Source organism: Coregonus lavaretus (assembly GCF_964263955.1).
Source record: "Coregonus lavaretus genome assembly, chromosome: 6".
Classification (NCBI taxonomy): domain Eukaryota; kingdom Metazoa; phylum Chordata; class Actinopteri; order Salmoniformes; family Salmonidae; genus Coregonus; species Coregonus lavaretus.
The window spans coordinates 33,101,604-33,116,904 of NC_139993.1; the positions used below are offsets into that span (position 1 = coordinate 33,101,604).

At 42.8% G+C, this 15,301-nt stretch overlaps 1 protein-coding gene across 9 annotated transcripts; it reads left to right on the forward strand.

The window, feature by feature from the left end:
• The first annotated feature begins 454 nt into the window (after window positions 1-454).
• LOC311131639 (scaffold attachment factor B2-like) lies at window positions 455-10,644 on the forward strand. 9 transcript variants are annotated; one of them, XM_084164727.1, is made up of 19 exons: window positions 455-718; window positions 1,361-1,451; window positions 1,598-1,662; window positions 1,767-1,994; window positions 2,287-2,332; window positions 3,081-3,531; window positions 3,885-3,931; window positions 4,085-4,194; window positions 4,359-4,508; window positions 6,342-6,427; window positions 6,530-6,662; window positions 6,771-6,913; window positions 7,292-7,612; window positions 7,830-7,967; window positions 8,202-8,244; window positions 8,384-8,469; window positions 8,582-8,674; window positions 8,772-8,881; window positions 9,481-10,644. In XM_084164727.1, exons 1-18 carry the CDS (start codon window positions 554-556, stop codon window positions 8,878-8,880), a joined length of 2,505 nt encoding a protein of 834 aa, XP_084020853.1. In that variant the 5' UTR covers window positions 455-553; the 3' UTR covers window position 8,881; window positions 9,481-10,644. The 9 variants fall into 9 exon arrangements, with proteins under 9 accessions (XP_084020853.1, XP_084020855.1, XP_084020856.1 ...); XM_084164729.1 differs by having other exon boundaries at window positions 8,387-8,469; XM_084164730.1 differs by having other exon boundaries at window positions 4,094-4,194.
• The last annotated feature ends 4,657 nt before the right edge of the window (window positions 10,645-15,301 follow it).

The following is a 15,301-nucleotide window of genomic DNA, read 5'->3' on the forward strand; positions in this document are numbered from 1 at the left end:
AAATAAATAAATAAAAAAGGCAAAGGGTGGCTACTTTGAAGAATCTCAAATGTAAAATATATTTTTATTTGTTTAACACTTTTTGGGTTACAACATGATTCCATATGTGTTATTTCATAGTTTTGATGTCTTCACTATTATTCTACAATGTAGAAAATAGTTATTTTTTAATGGAATGAGTAGGTGTGTCCAAACTTTTGACTGGTACTGTGTATTTTTTGGGGTTTGTAGTTTGTGTGGATTAATGTACATTTTCGCTTCCCCGTATTGAATTTAGTTTTGTCTTGTATATTTTTTGCACCTCCGTTCAGTTGGTGGCGACAATACACCTTTTGCGTGTAGCTCGATATAAAACTCGAAGAAGAAGAAGAGCACGTTTAGGCGTTCATAATTATAAGAACACTGCCCCTTTTCACAAAAGGTAATCAGATAACACATGCGCAGTGGAAGTCCCTGTTCATAGCACGCCATTTTGTAACAGTAGGCTGATTGTTTCGTGCAAGAGATTAGCTAACCTGTACTTGCAACAAAATAGCGTTTTCTCTGTGTAATCATGTCTGAAAACTATTCGACAGGAGAAGCAGGGGGCGTAGAGATTCCTGAGGGAGCAATTCGCAAATTGTCGGAGCTGAGAGTCATTGACTTGAAAGCAGAATTAAAAAAACGAAATCTGGACGCCACCGGCATCAAGAGTACGCTGACAGAGAGGCTGAAAAAGGTAACGTTAGCCATGCTAACTAGTAGCTAGCTGTGTTTATGCATCATGATAATTCAAAAATGAACTGGAACCAATGTCACGGTATTAGTTAACGTTAGTTGCATGATGTATATAACCACTAGAATTAGCTAGCTAACTAAATTGTGTATTTATTTCAAATAAATTAAATTAACATCTGCTAGCCATGGCCTTGCGTAGCCGAACGGCAAGGCCTTTGTGAGCGGGCGCGGTAGCCACATGGTGCGCTTTCCAAAAATCTATCCTCGAGCCCCCCCACTCCGTATTCTAGAACTAACTAGTTAGTATACCCAATTCAACTAATGAAAGCCTTAGTGATTAGTTGGCCATTTGAATCAGATATGTTAGTACTAAAATACATCGAATAAGCTGAAAGGTTGTAGGCACTGGAGGAGAGGTTAGGGAAACGCTGCTCCTAGGCCTGCTCCTAGGCCTGCAAGCTTGCTTTCCGGGTCAGATGTTTATGTAAGTCATAATTTCCACTAACTAGCACTGTGTTGTAGCTGACCACATATTCGTGTGTTAGATAATAGTCAAGTTGGCTAAACTCCCTAAACCAGATATAACGTAGTTAGCTAGCTAGCCAGGTAACTATAATAATTCAGTATGTCAATTTCTCCACAGGCTATTGAAGAAGAGGGTGGAAACCCAGATGAGATAGCGGTTGTTCTCGATGCAACTCCTAAGGCGGCACTGGCTAAACGGACCTCCAAAGGTATGTTAAGGGAGTGAGAGCAAGGTCATAAGTAAGCAATGATGTCTTGGAGTAATTTTATATTAGAGAGACTTTTTAAAAAAATTACCCCCTTCTCCCCAATTTCGTGATATCCAATTGCATTCCAATTACGATCTTGTCTGCAGGGAAAAGACATGAGAACGATGAATCAGAGGACTGCACCATTGAGGAAGATTCGGGTGATGGCCAGGTGAGTGTCTACCATTGAATCACCTGGTTTTATCTAATGCAATCACTATGCGCTACCTGGATAACAATCTGTTAATAAATTCACCTCCTATAATTCCATTCAAGGATGACAACATGCAGGACATGGACATCCTGGATATGAATGTGCTTGATGAGGCTGAGAATGACAACAGTATGCCAGCCGAGGAGGAGTACGACACAGATGAAGTCCTGAACTCTCCATCGGATGAAGTCAACCCCGAGATCCTGGCTGATGAAGAGGCCATGAACGAAGATGAACACAATGGAGTCTCTGGCTCTCCTGAGCCAATGAGTGAAGCCAAACCTGAAGAGGTGAGACAAACTTGCTGCTATTGTGGCACAGTCATATCTAATGATGATTCCAATATTCTCCCACTTGTTTTTTTCTATTTTTTAAAACTAGGAGGCACAGCCTGAATTAGCAGACATTGAAGAGACGGAAGATCTAATTTGCCCATTACCTAAAGTGTTATAGTTGAACTAAAATGCAAGCAGCATTTCATAATCATTTGTGTGTAGTTGGAAGGAAAACAGACTGTAAAACCCCATTGTGTTAGGTACCGAGCCATGTTACACTAGATACATTTTCCTTTTATTCCCTTAGGTTCAGGAGAAGGATCCGGAGCCCAAAGACTCAAAGGAAGAAATAGGTACTGTTGAAAAGGGGTTGGAAGTTGATATGAATGCACACTCTTTTTGCATAACATTCATGCCTGTGGTTGGTCAGGAAGAGACTGGAAATCCAAAGATAATTGCTGACTGTGTGTTGACGCTTGTTAACTAGAATTGTTAAATACTGATAAATTAATCTGTCTATTTTGGGCACCCTCCTATTATTAACACAGAACTGGTTAACAATCTGAAGCACAAAGCCAGTAATTAAAGGTTTAGTTGTTGCAGGTAACAGTGTTTTTAGGTTGCCACGCAAAGACCAAGAAGAGAAGACTGAGGCCCATCATTTGAAACCAACCATTCAAAAGCCTTTTTAGGACTCTGACTAATATTCTCACTGGAGATGAGACTAATGGACTTGTTATACAAACCAAAAGAAATCTGAATTCGCTGTCACTTACCAGATTATGGACACTCATGAAGTCAGCAATTGCATGAAGATGGACCTTCATGGAGCCTCTGCTGATCTTGTGGCTTTCTTCAGATCAGATCATTTTCTGCCTAGGGATCAGGTGAACTGAAATGGTCGACTTGAATGAGGAGTTAGGCTGCTTGGTCAGTCTCTTTGGTTTTTCCAGTCTCTTGTTACGTGTGTATCTGTGTATACGTAGTTCAATGACAGCGGAGGGCCACGTCCTTTTCCAGCCTTGCCAGTTCCACGTTAACCATTGCTGTGTTTCAGAAGTAATTAAACTCTGTGCCATTCTATTCCTGTTAAATCCGTAGAAAATGAGAAAGTAGCCGGGTCTTGTTTATCTGAGCCGCTAAATGAAGAGCGCCAGGAGCCACCGACAGAAGATCAAGCCACCATCGGGGACATGGTCAATGTTGCCGAGGAAGACGATGTGTGCAACACCACTAAAGCCAAGGAGGCCATCAATTTGGAGCCTGAACTGTCGACTAGCGACATGGACGTTGCTAAGCTAACTGCGAGTGAAACGAAAGACACTGAGGACACTCAAAATGTCCCAGAAGAGGCAGTTGACCCTGAAAGCGAGAGCACTCGGGCTGTTAGCGTAAGCGAGCAGGGCGCGGGTGAAACCGAAAGCGCTGTTGATTCGGAAATGGTCTCTAAAGCTGAGGGTGAGGAGGAAGAGAAGAAGACTGAAGAGAATGCTGCAGAATCAACGGCAGTGAAAGAGTCCTCTTCTGTTGAGGGCGATGATCAGAAAAAGAGGTTTGTTGTTTTCTGTCTACTAGAACAATGGCTATCTCTGTTGCATTGGCTCCTATTTTAGCAAGTTTTGGTGCTCTTCTGGAGGTAAAATGGTCTGCATTTGTCAAGTTATCATTTTGTCATTCCCCACCCCTACCTCACCTCTTTACCATCATAAAGTAATGTATTGGGAGTTTCTTTGGCCATGTAAGGCAGCCTTGTAACATTGACACACACCCAAATCACTGTAATTTTGTATATGCTGGGGTTAATTACTGTGTGCACAGGGTAAGTATGATTCATCTGGATGAGAGCCCCCTCCCCCCAGGTCTTCTCACTTCCAAATATTCATTGTGTGTTCTCTTTGTCTTTAGTTCTGATGAGGAAAAAGGTAGCAAGCCTGACTCAAAAGATGAAAAGGGTAAGTGTAAACATTGTTCATTCTGTAATTGGGATGTGATGTGAGTGCGTCTTTTGCAATTTCCTACAATGGCCACATTTGAATGAGGTGCTGAATCAGCTCTGAGTTGAATGTCTGTGTACATTTGGCTCATGTTTGGCTGTGTTCTGAAAGCCCCTACAGGTAGCGCTCCAGCTAGTAGTGGCAGAAACCTGTGGGTTAGCGGCCTCTCCTCCACCACCAGAGCGACTGATCTAAAGACTCTGTTCAGCAAGTATGGAAAGGTCAGTATCCTGAGGAAAAAATAACCACCCCTTTTTTGGTGTATATGTTCATGCATGAATGTAATTGAGCAAGATGTAGGTGTGAAATGGTACTTTCGGACCCCACATACACATTTTCACTGCCCATGAATTAAGTGTCCTATCCTTCTCCGTCTCAACATCAGGTTGTTGGAGCTAAAGTGGTGACTAACGCCCGGAGCCCCGGGGCTCGCTGCTACGGTTTTGTCACCATGTGTTCCACGGAGGAGGCCACCAAGTGCATCAGCCACCTGCACAGGACCGAGCTCCACGGTAGAATGATCTCTGTGGAGAGGGTGAGGGTCATTATCTACCATCTTCTATATCAGTGGCCTCTTAGACCACCTGTAGTTTTATCAAATGTATGGGATGCCTTCATTCAGAGAAGTGAGGATTGACCATTACAGACCGGCCAACCTGCACGCTTTAGGTGTACCATGCACGCAATTTGAGGTCAAAGTAAGCTGGTACAAAAAACTCCCCAAAATAGGCTTCTAGTTGGCACATTGTGGTTTTTGACTCAAGTGTCTGAAGTTGGAGCTGAGCCAATCAGACGACTTGGGCGAAGAGAGAGAATCTCTAGCTCTCCGCTCCGGCCTGCCCTGTAGTCTTAGTACTATTTCCCTCCCTCGTGCTGGATGGCCACTTTCCACTTCGACTGTTGATACCACTGATGTGTGAGTAAAAGGGGTAGGGAAAATGGAGAACCAACTGTTTGCCAAATACAGAATTGTATGTATTAGTCAAGTGCACAACCACTTATTTTGTGCAGTGTTGCGGTAGTTCAGTGCGTGTCGCTCTGTGGATGGAACAGAAATGGCAGAGCTGTTCTGCCCAATACCGTCCTTCACAGAAAGTTATGTTAGGCTGATTTAATTTTTTAACAGTATGTTAGGACAGATCAAGAACTGATTAACTATTGATATAGCTGTATGTCAACAGAAGCCTAGTAGTCAGACCTAAATTGATGGATTAGGTCAGGGATGGAGATCTGAAACCAGCTCATATAGGCCTAGTTCAGTTATTTCATATTCCAAATAGCCTACATCAATCTAGACGACTACATTGCATCCAGTAATTGAATTATTCAGAATTTTCTCCACTAACTAAATTAAGATGATGCAAGTTTACATTTTCACTAGACTATCCACATAAAGCGGCTATTAATTTGAATCATCATTGGCTACAATTTTTGATATCATTTAAAACCCTATTCGCACGAGACTATTATTACTAGAGAACATTGGTTATGTATTTATTACCCCAGAATGTCCGTTATTCCAGAGAACGATTCGGACGGGATTAGTTTTTCTTTTTTAAACTGCTCCCTGTAAATCTTTTTTTGTTTGTTTTTATAAGTTGACAGTTATGACGGAAGCCTGGAAGTTTTTTTCTTCTAGGCGTGAATATATTTCAATAAGTCCAGGCTACACTGATAACTGGAGTTTCTGTCAACCATACCAAACCGTCTTTGGTATAGTGTCTTCATAATATTTGAATTGAGGAAGTGTGATCATAATCATTAGGATATTTTAGCGATCCGTAGTAGAAGACGTCCTAAATGGCCCCCCAGCCTTCAGATGTGAGCTAAACAGCACACTTGCACTTGATATGCGTTTTTATCGAATCAGTTAATTACATTACCGACCTCCCCCAGTAAAACTAATCCTGTCCGAATAGAGCTCAAGACTCTAGGTTTCAGGAAATGGCATTTACAGGTTTTTCAAAACTGCCAAATGCTCCAACCTCCTGAGGGGGGAGTTGACTGACCCCCCCCCCCCTCCGGACCTCCCTCCCTACCCAACCTTAGGCCTACATCAGCACCACCTTGTCAGAAAATGTGTACATTTAAACATTTCTAGTTAGCTACTGAAAAGCAGCCAATTACCAAGTACCCATAAGTCTATAGCATACCATTCCTACTGAGGCAGTCTTCTGTCAACATTATTAGGCTAAAAAAGGTGCATTTGCCTATGATTTGAGCAGTGTGGGATTCGCATGTGTGCCGACGTGGGGCTCCGGAGGTGATGCTGCCACGCTGAAGTGGTACTCATACAAATTCTTAATGGTTGGCAGGTCTGCCGTTATAATCTGTCTCACCATTGTTTGACCTCCGACCTCTGTTCCAGGCTAAGAACGAGCCTGCTGGGAAGAAGCCTGCTGACAATAGTGACGCTAAGTCTGGCACCGACAGGAGACACTCCTCAGACTCCAAGTAAGCTCTGAGAACATGTCAAAGTCATTACACTTTAAGCTATATACTTACTGTATGTCATCAGATACTAGATTCGTTTTTTTAACTATTTTCTCTCTCCAGGTCCGATGCCAACAAGGACGAAAAGGCTGAAGGTGAAGTCGGAAAAGATGGCAAACGTAATGAAAGGACAGTGGTGATGGACAAGTCCAAGGGAGAGCCTGTCATCAGCGTGAAAGCCAAAAGCAAAGACCGGGTAAGATACCCAAACGCTGACATCTATGCTCCATCTATTGAACTTTCACCTCCAACTTTTGTGAAAAAAATGGTTACGCTACATGAGCTTTTGTGTTGTTCAATACAGAGCACCAAGAGTCGCGACCGCAAGTCCCCAAGCAAAGAGAAGGACATCCTGTCGTTTGACCAGATCAAGGAGCAGCGTGAGCGGGAGAGACGGAGGCAGCGGGAGAGGGACATCAGGGAGGTGGAGCGACGCAGGCACTCTGGGTGAGGAGTTGCTATAGCTGCAAAACATTTCACCTTACTGCTAAGAATGAAGCCAGGTTGTATTTGTATTTATTAGGGATCCCCATAAGGCAGCAGCTACTCTTCCTGGGGTCCAAACATATTAAAGCACTTACATATAAAACAGTACGTCATAACATTATTACACCACTACATATCTACAATACAAAATGTTTAATGCCACCATACAACAATATTACAATGTGTGTGTGCATATCTGTACCTTTGTGTGTCTCTTCACATGCGTATGCATGTGTCTGTACACTGTTAGCTTGTTACAGCAGTTAGAATGTTTTGAAAAGAGACTGGTCATTCAAAGTGATTCCACTAAATATCTCCTATGCTTTCTGATTGGCCCAGTGAGCGCGGCAGTGGCCCAGACCGTGGCAGCGCAGACAACCGCACTGAGCGTGAGCGTATCCGCCTGTTCCGGGAGAAGGAGGAGTGCGAGCGCCTCCTGCGGAAAAGAAACTGGCTGGAGGTGGAGAAGGAGCGGCTGAAATTTGACCGCATGGAGCGCGAGTTCCTGGAGCGTGAGCGTCAGCGTGTGGAGTACGAGCGCCGGCGTGAGCAGGAGAGGATCCAACGGGAGAGGGAGGAGCTCCGTAGGCAGCAGGAGCAGCTGCGCTTCGAGCAGGACCGCCGCCCACTCAAGAGGCCCTACGCCGACATTGACAGCAGGTACACACTTTATCCCCATCTGTCCCCCTTTCCCCCCTCTCCACTGCATCAGTACACCTGTTTGACTTACCAGGTCTCTATCATAAAATAGAATAGATGGCTGGCCACATAACAACCTCAGCCTTAATCGAGATCTTCAGTGTACATGACTGTCATGACAAGGTGTGCATGGTTTGAGAATATTTTATTGCGACTGACAAAGACCTGCTGCTTGTAGGAAAGACGACTGGCAGGACAAGAGGCTGGCTATGGATGACCGCTATGGGGGGCGCTCAGACTTCGGTCGCCAGGAGCGCTACCAAGACATTGACCACCGGGACCGTGGACGCTACCAGGACGATGCCGTCATTGACAGGTACAGAGTAGGCTGAGTAAGGTTATTTTCCGTGAGCTGACACCAGTTGTAATGACTGTTTATGGCGTCTGTTATGTTATGTAGGCATCATAGATGCTTATGTTTACACTTGCGTAAAAAGTAGTATTAATGGCCAACTGCTTGTTGGTGATGAATTTGTGGTTGTATGCCATGTTTCGATCAATAATCAATGTTTGTGTTTAATAATGTTTAATAATCTGATCTTTCCTGTAGGAGGGACACTTCACGGGCTGTAGTTGCAGACCGGGATAGCACAGTAAGAGACATGGCCTCATGTATGCCATTAGGCACCAATATGAGAGTTGTTGATGTTCATGTAGTTCCACCTGTTTTACAGCATTTCGTGCCATTTTAAATGTGACACGATTGTTTGGTTTTAATCATGCTTCCCTCAGCAGCACTTCTCGGACCGTACCGAGAGGCATGGGAGGGACGCCTGGACCGCAGCAGGAAGTTATGACAAGCGTACTATTAATCCGAGGTCAGTTTGATTTTTAGATGGTTTTGTCAAGTTAATTTACCTCTCACCAGATGGATACCAAGGTGTGCTCTGAGCTGCTTGTCACTGACTGTCTGTCTGTGGTTTCTTTCAGGGAGGGCCGTGACTGGGACAGAACCTGGCAAACAGGTCGAGACGGGGGCATCCCAGGCCAAAGTCACATGGGGGCACGGGGAGGAATGGCAAGGTAAATTCAAATATATGGCAGTATTTACTATGTTTCTATCACAAAGGAGACATACGACAATTCTGGTCCTAATGGTGTCTTGTTTTCTGACCCACAGTCGTGGTGGAGGCTACATGACAACAGGGACCTCCCAGTCCCTCTCTGGAGCTCTGAATCGTCAGAACCAGATGATGCAGGGTGGCGGGGCCTTCGGTCGCCGCTACTGAGGTCTGAACACCCAGTTCCCAGTCACATGTTTAGATGTATTGTGAAACTGTCTGCAGCATGTATATTGCTCACAAAAACTTTGTGAATTCAGATGTTGCTTTTATAGACCCTTTGACTTTTCTTCTTCCCTTTTAAAACTTAACTGCAATTGAACTTAACTGAACATCTGAGTTTTAAATGTCTCTGATCAGATCATTCATAGCTTTTTCATTCTGAATTACCTTTTGTTTTCAAATTGAATGGAATTTATAATTTTTCTATTTTGTGTATTTTGAGTGTGGTTGTATCTTGGTAAGAAATGCTCAGGAATGCGTCTGCTTAAACGTTTGCTGAAACCTGTGGTGAACTTAGTTGCGGAAAAGTACGAACCCATTAATGGTTATGATTGCATTTCGGGCATAATTTCAGTAACTGTAAAATGTGGCGTTGTCTTAGTGTTTATGTACAAAAATATTTTCAGAATTTGTATGGACAATAGGAAACAATCAACCGTGTTAGATTCAACTGCAGTTGTACAATACCACCACTGGATGGCACCTGATGTCTATTTTTCTGTGAGATGAGAATGCTGCCTAATAAAATGTATTTTCTTTTTGCAGGGCAAGGGCAAATATTTTTGGGGACTTTCTCTTCATAATGACCGTTTTAAGAGGAATGTTGTCCATATTATAACTATTAACGCAAGTTTATTAACGCAAGTTTTGTTCGTGGTAGATATAACTCCACAAATCCAATAGAATTAGACCTAAGAGCTCAGGACTCCTCATGCAACCAGAAAACGATAAGTACATAAATCATCTTGCCCTTGTGAAATGTGTCGTGTGGGGATTTTCACCTGCATACTTGTAGGCTACATCTTTGGAGCTTAACACTTTACAGACTATTTTGTTTGACGATCTTGATTCATAATGAGCTTATGAATGTTTTAAGTTAATTAGTTTGGCATGATTGTCTATCTACTCCGTAGGGCCTAGGCCACACTGATGTAAACAGTTGCTTAAAAGATACATTGTTTTGTTTACTCCACCTGATTTTCTCCTAGCCTACCAGCAGTTTTCCCCTCTAGCAGCCTACCATAACTTTTGATGTCTCTAACTTGCCCAGCCCAGAGATTAAAGATGAATCTTTGGTCCAGTCATGGAATTAGAATACTACAATAGACATGAACCTTCTTATGGTCTAAAGGTCAGCCATTCTGGTCAGGGAGTTAGTTACCCAGACAGTTTTAGAGGAATGATTCCATTAATATTTATAATGAACTGCCAATATGCCAACATTCCATTCAAACAATTGTCAATCCACAGCTATACACTGGATGAAATCGGTTGATAGGACAGACAAGTTGTAAATGCAACAAATACTGACATTGTATCATATAATAGCAATCACAGCTGTCCAAGAAAACAAACATTGAGACGTGTGGTCTGTTTGCATATTTTAGAGGCTATATTGGTATAAAACCCTTAAACTATAATAACAATTTTAGGTTGACAATTTTATTACACAATTTCTGATATATCACACGCCTTACTTTTTTTCTGCAGAAGTAAAATTAGGATTATGCCTGGTTCGGATCTCCCTGACCAATATGGCTGCCATTTTCACCACATTGTGGAACGTTGAGGGTTAAAATTCGCTAGCTAGCTAACCAACAACTGTAATGATGTTTTTGAGAGACAAGTGCTCATTGTGCAAATGTATTTATGTTTTCAATAAACATTGGAGGCAATATAGCTTACATGTCAACAATCTATGCCAACCCAGTCTGTTTTGTCCGTGTCGGTTTTGTTGCTAAACCACCAACCCGTCTATGGTTCCAGTACTATCTTCGTGCCCAATTCGCGCCACGTAAATGTGACAGCAAAGCCCGACTTGCTAGCGAACGAATCCACTGCAAAGGGATTTCATGTGGATTAAACCGGTATACTATCATTATTTACCAAGCTAGCAATGGAAAATGAAGAGAAATGCTAGCTATCTCTGTTTATTCTTTCTTTACCTAGCTAGCCAGCTATACTGAACAGAAATATAAATGCAACATTTCAAAGATTTTACAGCGTTACAGTTCATATAAGGAAATCAGTTAATTGAAATAAATAAATCAGGCCCTAATCTATGGATTTCACATGACTGGGCAGGGGTGCAGCCATGGGTGGGCCTTGGGCATAGGCCTACCCACTTGGCAGCCAGGCCCAGCCAATCAGAATGTGTTTTTCCCCACAAAAGGGCTTTATTACAGATAGAAATACTCCTCAGCACTCCTGCCCACTCCCACACAAACTACCCCGCAGGTGAAGGTGCCGGACGTGGATGGGGCTGGCGTGGTTATACATGGTTTGCGGTTGTGATGCTGGTTGGACGTACTGCCAAATTCTCTAAAACGACAGTGGAGGCAGCTTATGGTAGAGAAATTAACATTAAATTATCTGGCAACAGCTCTGGTGGACATTCCTGCAGTCAGCATGCCAATTGCACTCTCCCTCAAATCTAGAGACATCTGTGTTGTGTGACAAAACTGCACATTTTAGTGGCTTTTTGTCCCCAGCACAAGGTGTACCTGTTTAATGATCATGCTGTTTAATCAGCTTCTTGATATGTCACATTATCTTGGCAAAGGAGAAATGCTCACTAACAGGGATGTAAACAAATTTGTGCACAAAGAGAAATAAGCTTTCTTTGCATGTGGAAAATATTGGGGGATTTTTTATTTCAGCTCATGAAATGTGGGACCACCACTTTACATGTTGTTTATATTTTTGTTCAGTGTACTTTTGCTTGTTATCAAGCAAAGATACTGCTCCTTCCATCTGTGTTACAAGTTAATAATGGCTCTCCATTCGGATAGCTATCGGTCAAATAAACCTAAACATGTTTTGTAAGTAATATCACTAATTCATATTTGGTGGCCTATATTATTGTAGCCAATTTAGGTGCTATTTCTGGGTGTCCTATTACGCCAAGTGGCCCGAACTTCTGACATGGTAGTAGTCCTTGCAGAACTAAGAGTATGACTGCAACATTTCTTCATAAAAGGTGTCCCTGCGCTTCACCCACATCCATCCTGCCAGCCCAGTTAACGATCAGAATTCTGATGGCCTCCCAGCTCCAGCTGGTGTCATCCCGCTTCTGATGTATAAAAAGTTGATGGGAAGCCCCGGAATCGAATCCAGGACCCTGCGACTGTCAGTCCAAACGGGGACACACATAGGAGCTAGGTGTACTAAGGTTGTTACTTTCGCTAGCTGGTGGTGTCTACCAGAATCTAATCATCTAGATGCAACATATTGATTCCAAATTGTGTTGCGTTAAATTAATGATCATTCATTTGATTTGTCATTAGAAAAATAAAAGCAGTAGGTGACACCAAATACCAATAATCTGAGTCTTGACAGTAGTTTTGCATGTCCTTACAGTGACAATACCATGCCAGCACCTAAAGAAATAACAAAAAATATGGAGGCCATGAAGGCATGTAAAAAGGGTATGTCAGTCAGGAAGGCAGTTGTGATATTTCAAGTACCGAGGATGAGCTTAGCAGACCGGATGAGTGGAAAGGTAGTCCATGGCTGCAGGAGTGGGCCTAAGAAGCTGTTATCAGAGGACGAAGAGAGATTAGTGATAGGGCTGTGGCGGTCATGAAATTTCATCAGCCGGTGATTGTCAAGCAAATAACTGCCGGTCTCACTGTAATTGACCGTTAATTAACATAAACACATTAGCATCTCCTGGCTTCCATGCTTAGCCTACAAGCCACTGATGCAGACCTTTGGAACATCTACATTAAAAAAAGTATAATAAATCCATTTAATATAGCCTACACCATCACAATAAATCCATTATTGATTTTAGACATGTCTAAAGAAACATGATATGAAGAAAATGTAGTATATTTCAGAACAGAATAGCATACTCTGAGTTGTCCTTATGTTAGGCCCTGATATGGCTATGCCATATGGCTGTAGGCTACACTAGTTCATTTAGCAGATAGGATTTGCTTAGAATTCCATATAATTATTTTTTCTTAATTCATAGTATGAAGAATACAATTGAACATAGCTGAATAAAATAAAAAGGATATTTTCTCCAAACGATTTCCAAGGAAGTGTCCACATACAGCTATTCTGTGTTGAGCGGTTAACAAAGATACAGATCCTCCCTAAATGCTTAATTTATTTATGCAACTTTAGTTGTGATACAAACATTGGGCTATATGTTTATATTTTGTATGTATTCTAAGGCTGCATGATGCGACTAATGATGATTTGAAAAAAGTTGCATGAAAGGCATGAGCTCTGATTTGTTTCTTGTGCAGGCTGCACACACTTCATCAGTCTCTCATTCACAATTTGACAATTGCCTTTTGCGGCCAAAGTGGCCGTTGTGCCCTTGGGCTGAATTTAATCAATATAATTCCCTTCTCCCGTCTGCCGTGCTCCGAAGCACATCTCACTCACATGGCTCTCTCAGATATCTCAATTCTTATTAGCCAATGCCGGTCATGTGATCGGGTCCTTCTCACAGCTAAGAAGTAGGCTACAAGTGAAGACAGACACATCGGAGACGCAACTGCGCGCGTCCCTCATCGAATTCCAAGGTGCATATTGAAGTTGTTAGAAGAACTGTCCACATTTAGCCTACTTTTCGTCAGCCAGCAAGATGAGTAGGCCTAACGAACAGCAAAAGCACTAGCCTATGTCAATCTACTATCCCCCATAGTACAAAAGTTGACCTATTCTATTGGTCAACTTGTCCTTCTGTGCAATAAATAAATATTCCTAACATACGCTGGGACAGTTGTGGGATGCAATAGATCCCAAATTAATACAACCACCTTTTAAAAGCAATGCGACTGATGCAACAGATTAGAACGTTTAGCTTAAAATTTTGATAAACTATTTGGCTATTTCTTCACATTATAAGCACAGCAATGCGCATACGGCAGTAGGCTATAAGCACGAATGTTCCAAAATGCAATCAATTAATCACTTTTCTGACCGCAAATACGATTATGCATGTGCTTTATTATAAAGGTGCATTTCTATGGTGAAAATTATCTTCCCCAAACTTGAAACTCACGCGCCGCCTATGTATGCCAGTTAGGATCTATACCGGTTGTAAAGCGGATTAATGTGCTTAATTTTAAGAAATTATTTGGCCACTTTAGTTTTGATACAAACCTTATTAAAACATATAGGCTATGGGCTAGGCAACTATGATAAAAAAAAGTTAAAAAAAAGGCATGCACTGTCTCTTGCCTTACTGCACACTTTGGGCATCATTCACAAGTGATAATACATAATTCACAAGTGATAGGCTAATATTGTCACCCATCAGACTATTCTTAATTTAATGTTGTCTTTACATAAACTAAATCATGTATGTGTGAAATTAGTTTTGATTTAGAATGGACCATTATCATGCACCTGTCTTGGAACAGTGTAACGTATATGCAGGGAGTCAGGAAGTAGGTGCAGAAGGTGAGTTTAATAATAATATACATGAAGATAATACAAAACAGGAGAAGCGTACTGAACGTAACCAAAACCAATACTGCCTGATGACAGAGGCTACTGAGGCTATATGAAGGGAGAGTAATCAGGGTGGTGATTAAGTCCAGGTGTGCGTAATGATGGGGAGCAGGTGTGCGCAATGATGGTTGCCAGGTGTGCGCAATGTGGGTTGCCAGGACCGGTGGCTAGTAGACCGGTGACGTCGAGCGCCGGAGGGAGGGAGCAGGAGTAGGCGTGACAGTACCCCCTCCCCCCCGGACGCGCGGCTCCGGCCGCAGGAGGACGACCCAGAGGGCGAGGAGCGGGCCGGCCCCGAGGGCGAGGAGCGGGACGGTCCGGATGGCGGAGATGGAAATCCCGGATGATGTTAGAGTCCAGGATGTCCGCCACCAGGACCCAAGAGCGCTCCTCAGGACCGTACCTCTCCCAGTCCACCAGGTACTGGAGCTGACCCCCACGACATCATGAGTCCCGGAGCGACTTAACAGCATAGGCGCGGGTCCCCTCGATGTCCAGGGGTGTCGGAGGGGTGTCACGGGGGACGGCATCAGCCAGGTGACCAGGAACCACCGACCTGAGGAGGGAAACATGAAAGGAGGGTGATATTCGGTAGTTAGTGGGGAGTTGTAGTAGTGTCATACCCAAGAAGAATCGAGGCTGTAATCGCTGCCAAAGGTCCTTCAACAAGGTACTTATGTACATTTGATATTTCCGTTTTTTATTTTTAATACATTTGCAAACATTTCTTAAAACCTGTTATGCTTTGTCATTATGGGGTATTGTGTGTAGATTGATGAGGAAAAAGTCAAGGGGTTTGAATACTTTCCGAATGCACTGTATAGGGCTATATATCAATCTAGAAATCTATTTTGGATGCAATTTGAATGGAATTGATTGAGAGAGAGAGAAA

Excerpts from the sequence above, each read along its gene's own strand:
- LOC311131639 (XM_084164727.1), top strand. The coding sequence starts at position 554 with ATGTCTGAAAACTATTCGACAGGAGAAGCAGGGGGCGTAGAGATTCCT. Across the intron at positions 1,995-2,286 it reads GTGAAGCCAAACCTGAAGAG|GTTCAGGAGAAGGATCCGGA; the intron begins GTGAGACAAACT and ends TTATTCCCTTAG. Across the intron at positions 8,470-8,581 it reads AAGCGTACTATTAATCCGAG|GGAGGGCCGTGACTGGGACA; the intron begins GTCAGTTTGATT and ends GGTTTCTTTCAG.